The sequence below is a fragment of the Trachinotus anak genome, unplaced genomic scaffold, assembly GCF_046630095.1.
Source record: "Trachinotus anak isolate AG129_WGS33_773 ecotype Australia unplaced genomic scaffold, CSIRO_AGI_Tana_v1 ptg000012l, whole genome shotgun sequence".
Lineage (NCBI taxonomy): Eukaryota > Metazoa > Chordata > Actinopteri > Carangiformes > Carangidae > Trachinotus > Trachinotus anak.
In genome coordinates, this window is record NW_027273863.1 from 434,848 (window position 1) to 451,376 (window position 16,529).

Sequence of the window (16,529 nt, forward strand, 5' to 3'; positions counted from 1 at the left end):
AGTCTATGAGAGTGAATAAAGAGAACAGGACCATTTGCTAAAGCCAAACAAAGACAAGCCCAGATACCAGTGATAGTTGCAGTGGATCAGGTTAGGGTGTTTCAGAAAGTTCCAGTATATAAGTCCTCTGTTATTCAGTGAAAGTCCATGATGAAAAGGTTGATGTTTCCCTTTACCTTTAGCTGAGCTAACTTTATTCCTAACCCTAACCTGTCCTTTCTGACGGTGCTTAACCTTACCACAGTCTTGGAAACTAATGTTTACGAAGGAAAACTATTCAATCCAGTCGTCCCAGTCGGACCCTTGGATTCCCCACTAGTGGTGGGCGGATCGATCCAAATATCGATAGTATCGATACCAAGTCGGTATCGGTATCGGGTCGATACTAGCCTGGTGAGATCGATTCTTTACTTTAAGTTCCGCTCTTGTTTGCCCCCCCCCCCCCCCTTGTGTTTAGATGTTGCGCCGTCACGTGAGTCACGTGAGTCACGTGATGTGACTTAGACGCGCAAAGCAAACAAACAAACAAACAAACAAACAAACAAACAAACAAGTTTCCGGCTCAGGTTGATCAGCACACACAGAGAAAATACAACAGAAGGATGGCAGAGAGGAAGAGGAGCTGATATGTTGATATGAAGTGTAAAACGCTAGTCAGGTATAGTGGAAACACTACCAATTTATATAAACATATAGAAAACCATCCAAAAGAAAACATGGAGCTACAAAAACGGAGAGAGGAGGAGAGAAATCCCCCACCCCCTGGCCCCGCTGCAAGACCCCCAGTCAAGAGGCAGAGGTCCCTGGCAGAGGCCTTTCAGCATGGCAGAGAATATCCAGGCAGGTTATAGTGTTGACAGTAACAAAGTGAAACTGTTATTTATTACTTGAGCCAACTCAAAAAGTATAAATTATGCTAAGACCTTGATGTAATACATTTATCCCATTGAAATGTGTTAAGAAAATGAAATTGAAATGTGAGAATTTTAATTTAATTGTTGTATTATAGTTTCTCAACAGTACTTGTTTGTTTTAATTTGTTTACTGGTTTGCCTGCACTTTTTATTTAAGATTTTTCTGAAAAAAATTTGATTATAAAACATTTAATTATAAACTTTGTCCTAATAATAAAAAAGGAAACATCACAAACACTTAAGGTCATAAAAATTAATTGAGATTTAGCAATTCAATAACGCATCCACCTTATTTATTGAAAAGTATCGGTATCGGCGATACTGGCCCGTATTTACTTGGTATCGGATCGATACCAACATATGCAGATCGCACACCACTGCTCCCCACACTCCAGAGCAGAGGGTGGTGAGAATGCGCCAACAATCTGCAGCCAACCGCCGTGACACAAGAAGAAGAGCGACAGGAACAACTCCATGATTGTAGTCCACTCTCGCTTTGACAGTGAGCGGTGCGACAGATTCACACGGATTTATGGTCGTGATTTGGGATATTCGTTAAATGTGATCAAGATATTGAGTTAATTTAAAATCTGAATCATTAAATTTGAGGAAGGATGCAGAATGACGCGCGCTACCTCAAACGGTGAGACATAACTAAGCTAATATGACTGATGTTCATTTAGTTCAGTGTTTGGGGGGAAATCATTAGCTAGCCAACGTCAAGCTTCCTGTGCCTCCTGCACGTCAACACTGATTACTATAACTATACTAAAGTTACTATAACCAGCCTTCGGATGAGACCTCGGAGTGTTTGTTATTGAAATCCCATCGTATATTGCTAGCACCGGTACGTGAGGCTCTGTTTCATTGGCTCACACCAATCACTGATCAAACTTCTGGCAATTTAATATTTTCTTGCTCACACCGGGAAACGCGTACAAAGTGCAAGATCACTTAAAAGCCTTTGTTAAACACAGTGATGCACCAATCAATTCGGCACATATGTTATCCACATATATTGCACATAATTGGAAAAAATGTCACACATTACAAACGGTACACTTGCTACCGCAATTATGTCTCTCAGCGCTACCTACTACAACGTGAGGAGGTTATCTTTTTAAATTAGTGCAAGAAATCAACCTGTATTGCGTAGTGAATTTCTACACCGTGCCGAATTCATCACAAGACCATATAAATGAATAAAATTAGGTTTGACTTTTCAACCCAGCTATATTTTCACCGGTAAAGGCAACGACATTTAACTGACAGATTGTTAAAGGGGGTGTTGGACTACATTTCCTAATGAAGGCGGCTGGGATACAGCTAAACTAGCTAGCAAGCTACTGGGAAACGGTAACCGATAAACTGCCAAGCTAATTAGCTGTGTTGTGTTAAATTAGCTTACTCTCGAGTAGTTAACATTGTGGGTTGAGCTAAATAAGTCTTTATGATTATCTGACCCATTATGGAAACACATGTTAGCCCGTTAGCCAGGACAGTCATTTGTATGTCGCTGTCTGGGCGTGTCTGTCTACCTACTGTTATTGTTTTGGTGGATGGACAAATGCTAACCACAGTTATTATCTATTATCTAGTTATTAGTTATCGATTTACCTTCCGTACAATGTCAGTAGGAGTAAGTTATGATCAAAATTCAGTGTAAGGAGGAAGTTTGACAGCTTTATGATTGAAATGTGGAAATTGACAAGTCTAAAGTGTTTCTGAGAGAGAGAGACTGGGCCTCATGTAAGAACATGTTTGAATTCTTGTCCTGAAATTCACTTTCCTTTTTTATTAGGTTTGTTCATATGAATGTTCCTTGTCGGATTCACTAAACTCTCTTAAGTGTGAGGAATACACCTGTTCGTGAGGAATAACACCTTTATAACACAGTTGAGGTGTGCAAATGTGAGATTTGATCATTTGCATAATCAGTGCCCCTAAAATTGCCATACAGGACTTCCTGTTCCCTTTCATTTGTGGGAAGGTCTCATTCACAAACATGTCATCCAAGAGTAAAAAGAGGAATTTCACACTGTGGTCTGCTGTCCGAAATCAGCCAAGAAAAACCACACATTTAGCACAGTCAGTAGTCATATAAGAGGACACAAAACAATCAGAAACTAAGACTAGCACATCTGTCAGTGAGGTGTCATCAGAGCAGCGCTGTACTGTGACAGAAACAACGAGGGAATGATTCAGACTACATGGAGTGAGATGCTACAAAAACATCTTTTTAAAGCAAAGCAGCCGAGACTTATATCAGAGCTGGTCAAGGGGACGACAGAGAATATTACAGCCTACAGTAGGTGATGTTACGCTGTCAGGTGTTTAACAGAGGATGAAACTGGACAGCGACCTGCATAAAAACCCTGAGGTTGTTGCTGTCGGACGGAGAGTTTTCCTAACAACCTGAAATGTGCAGGCTGATGTGTCCAGATATGCAAATAAAAGTGCTAAAACCTACAACAAAACCTCTCAGTAATTTGTCAAACCATGACGATGATGATGATATGGTGAACAGAATATTAACTTTGCATTAATTTTTGTATAAATAATCTGTAAATAAATATATTTGGTATCATATTTAAACTCCAGATTATGCCACTAAGGCAAAAGAGTCAGTCTTTCCCCTGTGAAGAAAGGCAGTTGTTATTTCATAGGACAGTTCTGGACCACACATGGATTTCACTTGTACCAAAGAGAAATTGGTGAATGCCACAAATTTCTTTAAATCACTCGAATATACTGCTGAAGAACAAATCTGTTCATATGACTGGGTCTTGCATGAGGGCCATTCTATATGTATGAATTATTGTTCCCTTAATTTTCTGTTCATTGTCACCCAAAGCAAAGTGACTGCGGGCAGTTTAGATGTTCATCCCACTGAGAAGGCCCTCGTGGTGCACTATGAGGTTGAAGCATCTATCCTGGGAGAGGGTGGAGGTCATGTGCTGGGCGAACGCAAGGAGGGACAAAAAATGTGAGTGTACTCTCTCTCATACGTCCTCTTGAGCTTTTGTTCTATCCCTTTTTCTTTCTTTACTTGAATTGAAATTGAGTTATGTAAGCCTGTAACTGAACTTTTATATGTTGTCACATTTAATTTTTCTCTTTGTATTATCTTCCTTCTCTCCGCCTTCCTCAGATCTGTATTGTTTCTTTTGTCCTCCACCTCTTTTCATTTATGTTTGTTCTCATTTTGAATAGGATTAGTTGAATTCAGGCTGGTCCTTCTATTCACCATCTACACCAGATAGGAGCAGGTTGACGTATTATCAGTCATGTGATTGATGTGCTAAGATAGTATGGACTAGTGTCATGTCAACAAATGTGTTTCTAGCTGGTTCTTAAAATCCCTTGTCTTGCTTTTGCTAGAGGACTTCTTTTTCACTGTCATTCATTCATTAATGACAGGACTCTTTTCAACACATGCCCATCCTTATATGAATATAGATAATGGTCTAGTTTGCAGTAAATTAAACCAGATGTTTTCATCTGCCCAAATTCATACTTGAATCTGTAGTCAGATGTGTTTAATCAAGTTTCCAGCTTCATTTTAGGTGAAATTCTGTTGCAGGTAAGTATGAAATGTAACTTGCTCAGTCGGGTGCTCTGCGAAACTTTTTCAAAGGTGGGTGAAGTCAGCCACCCTTTATCTGTCACCTCTCTTTGTCCTCTCTTTCTCCCTCCAGTATCCGTGTGAAAAGTCTTTCTCCAAGTACAGATGTGGGAGCTTTGGCCCAGAAAGTGGTGGAGGAGTGTAAGCTCATCCCTCCTTCCCGTTTGCCCCAGGTGGAGCAACTTCTTTACTACCTGCAGAACAGGAAATCCTCCCCAGTGGAGGGCAGAGGTGAGTCATGTCATCGATATCACCTCGCTGCTGGAGCGTGTAAACACATCTGAATTTTCACAAACCAAATGGCTTTGTAGACTGTTTCACAGTGATTCATTGTTAGATTGGAATTGTGAAGCACTTAATAAATGAATCTAAGCTTGCTGGGTGTTGGTGGTTTTGTGTCAACAGTGGAGAAGAAAGAGAGAAGAACAGTGAAACCACGAGAGTTGACACCGTTTGAAGGAATGGAGGTAACAGATCCCAGCACTGACTCACAGCATGAAGGTTCTGCAGCTCTATTACTCTGGACACAAGCAGACAAGGATTTGAACAATTTTTTTATTTTTTTTTTAACTCTTTTTCTGAATGCATCTCTGCTAAGTAAAGCCAGGAACACTGTTTGTTATGCTTGCATGTGTGATAAGAGGTGGTCTGATTTCATGCTGCTCACTGTGCTGCCTGATCTTCATGAACACAACTCCAAGTTGAGCAAATGTATTGCTGTTGTGACTGAGTTGGGGCTTACACAAGATTTGCACCAGCACCAAATTCTGAGTCTCTACATCATGCAATAATCTATGAATTACTGACCAACAACTGACAGTGTTGTTGGTCAAAGACTAAAACCAACACACTTCAGATCTCATGGTGTATTTCTTTTTTCACTGGAATAGTATCTCATGCCTTGTTATCAGTCAGTAACAGTGTGTTTGTGTGTTTGTGCAGTTAAATGAGGAGGCCAGTATAACCAGAGTGGATGAGTATGTTGAGCTGCTCTATGAAGGCATCCCAGAGAAGATCAGAGGCTCTGCTCTCATCCTGCAGCTCGCCCGTAACCCTGACAACCTGGAGGAGCTGCTGCACAACGGTGTGGTTTCTCTCCATGTGTTAATACTGATAGTTAACAAAGGAGCTCATACCTATATTTTCATGCAAACTCATGTTACTTAATAACATACCAAGTCATACACTCCACCCTGATTTTTGGTGCTTAAGATAATCAAACGCTGTCTTTATGAACTTCTCTCCTGGATTTTTTTCTTACATTAATCATTTGATTATTGAAATTTGTTTATAATCCAAAGCTCGTCACAGAGATGGATCTGTTCAGCTAGTGCAGCGTTCAGATAAAACGGGATTTAAAGCCACTGCTATCAGTAATGGAAATAAAGAGATGTACAGTAGTTGCAACAGTTGTTTTGCTGTTAATCTTAGCAATAAATCAACACTCATCCTTTTTCTACTTTGATGTTTTTACCAAGATGAAGCTGGTTATATCCTGAATCATACATAAGTATCAACAACAATAAAATACACATCAACAAAAAGTCTGGAGAAACTTCAGTCGTAAAACATTCTGGTGTAGTGAACATCTGCTGTAGCTGTACAGTTACAGTGTCTGCAACAGGCAACCAAGCGGTGCCAGCGACAGTCCTGGGTTCAACTGAAGGCAGCATAAAACCCATTAGAAGCTATATACTTTTTGCTGCTGTGCCTGTACCTGTCATGTGACTTCATCTGAAAACTGTTCCTGTCTGTGTGCGCAGAGGCGGCTCTAGGTGCCCTGGCCAGAGTCTTGAGGGAGGACTGGAAACAGAGTGTAGAGCTGGCTACCATCATCATTTACATCTTCTTCTGCTTCTCTAGGTAGCGCGCGCGCACACACACGCACATGCACGCACGCACACACACACACACACACACACAGACAGACAGACAGTTCTCTGTCATGTTAAGATGTGCTGCTGTTCTTACAGAGTGCATCTCCTCTGCTTTTCTCTCCAGTTTCTCCCAGTTCCACGGAGTGGTGAGCCATTATAAAATAGGTGCGTTGTGCATGAGTGTGGTAGAACACGAGCTGAAGAGACACGATGTCTGGTGCGAGGAGCTACGCAAGAAAAATAAAGCTTATATCCTTTTATCTGCCGTCATTTCCTCCACCCCTTCATTTGTCAGTGTATGATTTATCCTGAGTGTGTGTACAATATTCCTTAACACTTTTTTTGTGCACGCGAGACTGCACCAGAGAACGGCTCCCTAAGAAGAGACCAAGACAAAGCACTGAGGAAATACCAAAGCCTCCGGGCCAAACAGGAGCAGCTGCTCAGAGGTAGGCTGGTATCTGACTGTTTTTATTGTGTACGGCAAAAAACATGTTTCTGGCTTCATGAAAGTGAAATCTGAGGAATGCCTTGAGGACTCAAAGATGAACTGATTAGAATTTGGTGGTGAAAATGTGGAACTCGTGTGCCCACTTTGAAACTGTGGTGATTGTATAGATCATTTGTGCTGCTGGGTTAAAGATGTGTGTGAAGTATACAGTGTATACTTAAGATACCTTAAGATACCTTAAGATGTGATGCATCACTTAAATCCAAATAAGGGTCAGTGTGAAGTGGATTCCTTGTCATGTTCCAGAATCTTGTATCAGGAACAGTGATTTAAAAAAGTATAAATCACTGGTCCTTGTGTTGTTTTCATTGCAACCAGGGGAAGAGATTCTACAAGAAATGACAAGTTGCTCATATTATCTCTAGTTCACTGTTGCACCTCCCCTCCCTCATTTCATCCCCTCTCTCTGCCTCTCAGTGTCTCTTTACCTCCTGCTGAACCTTGCTGAAGACACAAGGACAGAGCTGAAGATGAGGAATAAAAACATTGTCGGCCTCTTGGTCAAAGTATTGGACCGGGATGATGAGGAGCTGCTGGTCCTGGTGGTTTCATTCCTCAAGAAACTGTCCATCTTCTTGGAGAACAAGAACGACATGGTGAGTGGGAGAGATGTTCTGAAGAGTTTATCCTCTTCAGTTAGATATCAGTGGTTTCAGAAATCCTCTAACCAGTCTGACCTGTCTGACACTAAACACCAATCAATGGTCAAAGTCACAGATTTTCTCCCATTTCTGATATTTGATGGGTTCAGTAACTGTTGTATTAGAATCAGTCCTCTCTAATATCTGTCTTATTCTTCCTGTTGAATATTTACTGTTACCCTCAAAATTTGTTCTTATTTCGAACTCTCCTGGTCCTTTCTCCTGCAGTGACTGAGTCTCGGTATCGTTAGTTTGTAATCTGCTCTGTCTCTGTGTGATTCCCAGGCTGAGGTGGACACTGTAGAACGACTGGCTCACCTGGTTCCCTGTGAGCATGAAGATCTGTTGAACCTGACGCTGCGTCTGCTGCTCAACCTCTCCTTTGACTCTGGACTCAGAGCCAAGATGGTGGAAGTTGGACTGTTACCTAAACTGACTGGCTTGTTGGGTAAACACATTTACTAGTGTAACAGCAGATGGTATATACTGTGTATTATATATCCATACAGAGCCTTGTATTTAATATCTACCTTCACATAATGTTTTTACAGTGTAAGAGTGTTATTTTCTCCACCTCCATTTGTGATGTGCTATCGGTCTTTGATGAGTACAAAACTGAACTGATGTTTGTTGTCACGCAGGTGATGAAAACAACCGTCAGGTGGTCTTGCGTATCCTGTATCACATCAGTATTGATGACCGTTTCAAGGGCATGTTTGTTTACACTGACTGCATACCTCAGGTATAACCACAGCCCCTGGAAATTATTTGAGACAAGCTAAACGTTTATGTACAGTTTAAACTGACTTTTAAATTGTCTCTGTGTTTGTGTGTGTGTGTGTGTAGCTTATGCAAATGCTGTTTGAATGCAGTGAAGAGGAAATTGAAGCTGAGCTCATCTCCATCTGCATCAACCTGGCTGCAAACAAGAGGAATGCACAGCTTATCTGTGAAGGTATATTTGTATGAGTTGAATTTTATTGTTTGATATTTTATGATGGTACCAAGAATTAACTAGACAGTGTCCTTCTGGCTCTATAAAATCCCCCAGACTACTGTTCTTTGTCAGGGGTTGCTGTTGTAGCCTTGACTGTGTCTCTGGCTGTGTTGTATACGATCCTGCTTATTTGATCTCATTGTGTTTTATGATGGTGTCTGTCTCTCTCTGTCTGTAGGAAAGGGGTTGAAGATGCTGATGAAGAGAGCACTGAAGATGAAAGACTGCCTTCTGATGAAGATGATCAGAAACATCTCACAACATGATGGCACAACCAAACCTCTCTTCATCGTGAGTTACAAATAGAAACAGTATCACCAAAAACCACTTCCAACAGTTGAACAAATGACTACGTCATCCGATTTTTATGTATTGTTGTTTTTGCTAGTGTTAGTAGTACCAATAGAAAAGGCTTTAGTCTCACTGCAGGGTTTTAGTGTCCCGTGTTGTGATGCATCTCCTCTGTCTGTCAGGACTATGTGGGCGACCTGGCAGCGGAGATCCGGGCAGAGGAAGAGGAGGAGTGGGTTCTGGAGTGTTTGGGGACACTGGCCAACCTCACCATCCCTGACCTGGACTGGGAGTTGGTGCTGAAGGAGTACAACCTGGTACCTTACCTCAAAGACAGACTCAAACCAGGTACTAATCGGACTTAAAATGTACAGTTACAAATGTTTGGCCGCCACTGAGCAAATTCCATGTTTTATTTATTTTTAAAGTGAAAAGAAGACAGCATTAAGCCTTTCTGCAAATGTTGATGCATTGTTACTTTTTGTTTCATGAACCTAAGAAACAGGAAACAACTACACAGTAATTGTTGCATGTACAGATGTTTGGGCACCCTTCTAACTGTAAAAGACTCAGGACTTCATAACTTGTTTGGCCTTAATTGACTTGTAAACCAGGTCAATAATTGTCACAGGGAATGATCAGCTGATTCCAGAGCATTACAAATTCTTGGACTCTGCAAATCATGTGGTAACACTCAGTAATGAAGCTAGTTGAGGCCAACAAGAAAAGGGAGGGGGCTGTAAAAGGGGCTTCCGGCTTGAAATGTCATGAATAAATGTCAGGTAAAGGGAACCGTGGAAGTTAAGATAAGATCTGAAAGACCAAGAAAACTTTCAGATGGAACTGCACATTTGCTGGGACCTGACACAGGGGTGGTGGTGCAGGCAGTGTCTGCACAGACAGGGTCTAGATGGAAGAGTCATCAGAAGGAAACCTTACCTGTGACTTCAGCATAACATCTGGATAAGCCGCAGTTGTTTTGGAAACAAATGCGGTGAGCAGCGGGAGGAATGGATTCCATGAATATCAGCAAATCCTGGGTGTGAATGTCCTGCAGAAACTGAGAGAGTGACAATTCCTCATTCAAAATGAGAAATGTTCTTAGCTGGCTACAAAAAGCCTTAGGGAGTTTCTAAGTTGTGACTTATGGGCACAAACCTTTGAATATGACACAATTACTTTTGCATACAAGTCTATACATAAGGTATAGACAGAAACCAAGGAATATCCCTCAGTTTGATCATATATATCAGCTTTTAGAGCCTAATTAATAAAGCCTAAGCACTCATATTATTAGCTAATGTTGAGTTAGCAAAGATGTGTTTTTATTGGCTTTATGTATGCAAAAATAGCCACACAGAAACAATTTGCTGCAGTGTATCTGGTATCGCTTTGTGTATTTTTGCAACTTTATTATCTCTGGCTCAGTATCCTCAGTTCTTGTGCTTTGTGTGTCGTTTAAAAGCCTCCGTTCAGCTGCATCTTATGTTCTGCTACAACAGCCCTAATCACCAGTATTTAATTAGGTTTCACCTCCTCAGTCATCTGTGTGTGTTTCAGGCTCTGCAGAGGACGACCTCATCCTGGAGGTGGTGATCATGATTGGAACAGTTTCCATGGATGATGCCTGTGCCGCCATGTTGGCTAAATCTGGCATCATTCCCGCCCTCATCGAGCTACTGAACGGTAACACACACCTCTCATGTTGTTCAAGATGTTTACAGTGAGTGGTAGATGTGCTAAATGTTGACACACCCGTATTCAGGTATAGATCTGCTTCAGTGTCTTCTCTGTTTCATTGAGACTTGAAATGAAAATCACTTTTCTTTTGTTTGGACTTTTCTTTTGGTTTCATTTCTAACTATATTTTTAAAAAGCAAGAGACCGACTAGCACTGATGGGAAATATCAGATTTGGATTAGATATTAGATTTGAATCAGTCCCACTCAGTTTAGAGAAGCAGCTGGGAGGCTGAGCGATGTGCTGCTGTGGCCAGGTTCAGCCCCAAAAACATGTTTGAGCCACTTAAAAAAAAAGTCCTCAGAAAAAAATACCAGTTGAAGTGTACACTTTATTTTGAAATTTTTGACCGCTTTATCTTGCTGTCAAGTAGCCCTGCATTTGTCTCAGCTGTTGCACTACCTTATACCTACGCACAAGCACACTTCTTTTTAGTTCTTTCTGACTCAAACAGCTGATCTGGGGCGTAATGCAGTGTGCACAGTGGGTATTTTTCTAAGGGGTTAAAATACGTTTTTGCGGAAGGCCCTGTCCAGCAGCACATCGCTCAGCTTCAGTGCCAGTGCTCCTGCCTGCTTCTCTGAACTGGGAGGGCACCAGTCCAAACCTGCTGCAGGTAATACACTGATTATGCATAACTACCTCACACAACCCCAGGTCAAATAACCCAAACTATCACTCTAAAAGAGAAACCTGCTAAGAGATCTTGTACTTCACGAAATGACCAATATTGTAACCTGCCTTCCACATGTTCTTCCGTCAAATGCAGCCCAACAGGAGGACGATGAGTTTGTGTGTCAGATTGTCTACGTCTTCTATCAGATGGTTTTTCACCAAGCCACACGAGACGTCATCATCAAAGACACACGTATCCTTCCCACAGTGCACTGTGTGTACCCTAAACGTAAAGATGAACGAGAACCTTTCAGTTGGTCCCTTAAGTTGAGGTGAGACGAGTTTCGATGGAAAATCTTACACCTGAAAAGTTTTACGTGGTTTTTCTTTAACCCTGTCTCCAGAGGCCCCCGCCTACCTGATAGATCTGATGCACGACAAGAATGCTGAGATTAGAAAAGTGTGTGACAACACCCTTGATATTATTGCAGTAAGTGAAACACGTGTTGCTGATGCAGACACAGTTAACACATCAGGACAGAGTCATGTCCTCACAGCCCTGTGTCTGTCTGACGCTTTCCTTCATCTTCCAGGAGTACGATGAGGAGTGGGGGAGGAAGATTCAGTCAGAGAAGTTCCGTTTCCATAACAACCAGTGGTTGGAGATGGTCGAAAGTCGTCAAGCGGATGAGTCTGAGACTTATCTCTATGACAACGATAATGACAGGACTGATCTATTCTACAGTGCAGGTAAGCACAAACCCTGGGCTGTGCATGTAGAAAATCATACACTGCAAAAAGTGACAGGTCACTTTATTTTGTATTTTGAATTATCAAGATTTCACTCACAGATCATTGTTCTGGTTTCAGGAAATGAGTTTTTTTATGGCATTACTAATTTGAAAATTCTCGCTGGAAGTCAGTGTCCTCAGAGCCAGCAGCACAGGCAGCAGACAGTGATACTTTTTAAGTTGACCACATGAGAAGTGCACAGGAAGGAAACTCACTTATTCACTGACAGTGAAGCTGTAGGTGTTGGGGGGGCGGGGGTCAGAGGACTGACGGCCATGTTGCCGTGATGAAGTGTGTATAAAGTGAAAGCACCAAATAGCTTGTTACCATGTAGCTAGCTTGTTAAGAAATGTGTTTTGTGTTTATATGTGTGTGTGTGTGTGTGTGTGTGTGTGTGTGTGTGTGTGTGTGTGTGTGTCTTTAGATGGAATTACTCCAGCAGATGGTTCGGTCAGCCCAGATTTCTTCAGTGACCTGCAGGCTCAGAATGGAGACTCCCACCATACAGGGTGAGTTTACATCCTCCACTGACACAATCTACAATGAAAAAACAGTAGAAAGACATTTTTTCCCCCTAACAATCCGACAGGAGGGTCTGTTGTGGACAGCTCTAAGTCCAGGTGTGAGCACCCAAGACGCATCAAGGACACATTTGAGATCTGATGTCTCAGAGCACATTCAGAGGTGGTCTGGGCCACATGTGGTCACGTTCTTTTAGAAGTGTGAACACAATCCTGGGCCACAGTGAAGGACTGCCTCCTCTACTGATGTCCCCTGCCACAGTCTAATCAGTCCCAACACAGTTTATAATGAACAGAAAATATTTTTACAATTTCAAATGGCTGAAATAAAATAAATCAAAACCTTATTTCAGTGTAGAGTTTGCGCAGCGCAAGGATTTGCTCAACCCCTCCTTGTCCCAGTCTCTCTCTCTCTCTCCCTCTGACCCTGTTCAGACCTGGTATTAACATCCGTCCTGAGTGATCCGATCACAGTTGTTCACACCTGGATTTAAAATACCTCTCCACACGCCTCGAGTGACCACTTGTGAATCTCACTTCCCTGCTTCATATGCAAATACACAGGTATGTGGTGTTGTTTTTAGCTGACGGACGGGTCTGTTGTCAATGTGCTTCTATGTGTGTGTGTGTGTGAGTTAGAGAGAGAGAGGAAGGTGAAAGGTTGAGCAAATCAATGAGTTGCACACAGCTCTACAGCTCTACAGTGAAATAAGGTTTTAGCCATTAGAAATAGTGAAATATTTTCAGTTTATTGTGAAACTGTGACAGTCCTTCACTGTGACCAGGACACATTTGTGTTCACACTGCTAAAAGAATGCGGCCACATGTGGCCCAGACCACCTCCCACTGTGGTCTGAGAGATCGGATCTCAAATGTGTCCTGAATGCATCTTGCGTGCGTTCACACCTGTACTTGGAGCTGTCCACTTATGATCGGATCACTCAGGACAGATGTTAATACCAGGTCTGAACAGGGCCTTTGACTCTGTCCTGGAATCCACTCTGTCTTCGGCAGTTTGGATTAGTTGATTTAAAATGAAATGGTTCATGTGAGGAGAGGATGGGTGCTGTCGTGATAAATGTAACAGTCTGAGTTAATGTGACCGGCTTTGTTTTCCAGAGACGATAAAGACGTCTTCGACCAGACCAGCTCGTCACCTGGACGACCAGCCACTGCGTACGGCTTCAGGCCTGACGAGCAGCCCTTCTATCAGTACTCATAGACAGACACACACTTCAGGACTTCCTGTCATCTTCGACTGACCTCCACACACACTGCATGTCCACGTTATGTCTTTAGATCGACTTCTCACACCAGTAACATCAGCGGTCATAAATGCTGGAGTATATTACGCTGATAGGGACTGATACATTGATACTGCAGGCTTTAAACTAGTTATTAGATAAACACTTTCACACACACTTAAAGCTTAAGTTACCCATTTCATTCATTCATTCATTCACCGTAATGTTCAACAAATAGGTAGTGAAGTCTTCCCTACTGGCCACAGACTTCTATGTTGACTTCCTCATGGGTCAGCAAACAGTTAAAAGAATGTGAACAGATTTTACATTTCTAATAATATATGTTTATAAGTTTTTGCATGTGGTTTGTTATGTAATAATTAATACTTGTCGCCTCCTGAAATCCACTGCAAAAAAACAGGCAGATGTTTTTTTTACATTCTGTTGTCACATGGTTAAATATCCACAAGTTTGACCTCTGAAAGGTTCAAACTTCCACACATTCATTTTCTTACCACACACTACAATGTAAATAATTTTCTCTCATGTCAGATGGGCACATTGTTGTCGGTGATCCTTACAACTCAGGGTGCTGTCACACCGGCGGGTTAGCCCAAACCCGGGTGCAGACCAAGACACTGTACCAGGGTCTATCTGTGTGAGGTGGTCATGCTCTCACTGTGTCACACTCACTATAGGAAATGTAAAGGATCAGAATGGATGCAGGTGTTGTCGGGAAGTTATTTTCCCATGGTGTACACTCGGTGTGGGCTAGCACTGGGTGTTGCTCACCTGCAGGGAACACTAGCTTCATTCCAATACTCAGCAAAGGTAAAACCATAAGCATCATTATCCTCCCTAAATATAAGTCTGTAGGATTCATAAAACTGACCACTTATTAAATCAAGAAGCATTTTCACTTCGCTTACTGTGATAAATTGTGTTGATGCTTCATGTTTACTGCTACCACAGTAAATAAACAACACCCTAACAGCTTGTATGTATGGTGTATGATGACAAATTAAAATATAAAACAGTTATTAACAGTAATTAAAGACACAAAAGTTGTGTAACTTAACTGAAACTGGAGAAGTGAGTCTCTCCAGGTCCACAAGAATCAGGAGTAATACACACAGGCTAACAGGCAGCGAGTCTTACTGTCTGACTCTGCTGCATGAACAAACCTGGTGAGCTCAGTCTCCAAGTGACATCCTTCAGCGTGTGGGCTGCAGTTCAGCCTGTACTGGAAGTGTCGAGGGCACGAGTCTGCACAAGAGCTGGACTCAGCAGCAGCCGAGTCAAGTGTTAAACCTTGAGTAGTGAACAGTGAACACTCAAAACACAGGTCAGTCACCACCTGCTTTTTTTAAACAGCTTTTATGACTGTGTCTGCTTCCATTTCTGTGCATGGGATTCAGTTTGGTAACACAAAAGATGGGCAGGCAGGAGAAGGTGAAAGCCGAACATACATCTATTTCCTGGAGGAAGTGTGTAAACTCCATAAGAATCAGATTTGGGGAAAAAAAATCTGTCCGTCATTTTTGGACAGAACCATGATGCTGCAGAACCAGAGACATACAGTGGCTCTGAAAATGATTTGCAATGACCTGTATGTATGTATAAATTTCACATGAATAGCATTAATATTAAACACCCAAAACACTTAGGTAGCACGTGCAGTGTTTAGTATTAAGTTCCACCATCCAACATGTTATATACACTAACATTTTAGAAGAGGTGCAGTGAGGTTATTCTACATGATGAATGTCATTTCTTACTTTTACTGTACATATGTCCCTGTTTAACAGCAGTGAGATCAGAAATTTTTGGACCATGGGAAGTGAATGTTGTGTCAACACAAGTCAGTATTATTGTTGATTCATGTCGACGGCTGTTTTGCCAGCGTCCTGGAGAAGTTAGTTTTCACTGTGTAATTGTTTACTGTGTTTTCTTAGAGCCACCGAGCTTTATGACAATTGATGAGTAAAATAAAGAAATGCACCAAGGACAACTACTAGATACTTAGAAATGTAAATCCTGTGACTAGCATGATTCAGGGTACCAGTGAAGTTCCCTTGAACATGAAGCTGACATCCAGTCAGTGAGGGTTACATTTTGATGCATGGTTATATTTTGTTTTGTTTATTGTTTTTTTTATGATAAATTATTGTTAATCCACTGTATGTATATTATTGTGTTTTTTTACAATAGCTGAATTTTATTGCTACTTAACGAGACACCGAACAGAAACAAATACTGAACTATAGATAATCTGCATCTCTCACTGTCTTTCATCTTCAGGTTCTGTAATAAAAACATTTGACTGTTTTAAAATCTCTCCCGCGTTCTCGCTGTAATGTGAAAGACATCGCTCATAGTGATGATCCCCCAGAGAATTATCACCAACTCAGTTCTTCCTCTCAGCTCCGTGGAGCATCTTCCAGCTCACTGCTCTGCTTTTATTGTTCCGGCTCTGATAAACCCAGTGTACAGTGCCTGTCCTGTGCAGCACTGCAGACAGAGTTAGAGACTAGCAGGTGAACACAGTGGTGTATTTAATAAGAATAATAATTATTATTATTTATTTAGCACATTTAAAAGCAGAGTTCACAAAGTGCTTTGACAGTAACAACAATAACGACATAAAGACAGACAGTAAGGCCCAACAATAGCTGGACAGAGTTGAGGAAAGACAGACAGAGAAGACATGTAATATAGCGTACTTCAGTATACAGAAACAGCTGAGGAGAGTAGAGCCAGT

The 16,529-nt window shown here is 41.6% G+C and overlaps 1 protein-coding gene across 2 annotated transcripts; it reads left to right on the plus strand.

Moving 5' to 3' along the window:
* Nucleotides 1–1,352: 1,352 nt before the first annotated feature.
* LOC139628775 (kinesin-associated protein 3-like) lies at nt 1,353–16,106 on the plus strand. 2 transcript variants are annotated; one of them, XR_011692856.1, is made up of 21 exons: nt 1,353–1,557; nt 3,769–3,900; nt 4,613–4,770; nt 4,945–5,006; nt 5,482–5,623; nt 6,303–6,402; nt 6,541–6,665; nt 6,767–6,865; nt 7,345–7,523; nt 7,854–8,016; nt 8,210–8,310; nt 8,415–8,523; nt 8,744–8,856; nt 9,039–9,204; nt 10,417–10,542; nt 11,366–11,464; nt 11,616–11,701; nt 11,805–11,961; nt 12,428–12,512; nt 12,960–13,088; nt 13,644–16,106. XR_011692856.1 is itself a non-coding variant. In XM_071490818.1 (20 exons), the coding sequence occupies exons 1-20, from the start codon at nt 1,529–1,531 to the stop codon at nt 13,744–13,746; spliced, it is 2,334 nt and encodes a 777-aa protein (XP_071346919.1). In that variant the 5' UTR covers nt 1,357–1,528; the 3' UTR covers nt 13,747–16,106. The 2 variants fall into 2 exon arrangements, 1 of the variants encoding a protein (XP_071346919.1); XM_071490818.1 differs by lacking the exon at nt 12,960–13,088 and having other exon boundaries at nt 1,357–1,557.
* The last annotated feature ends 423 nt before the right edge of the window (nt 16,107–16,529 follow it).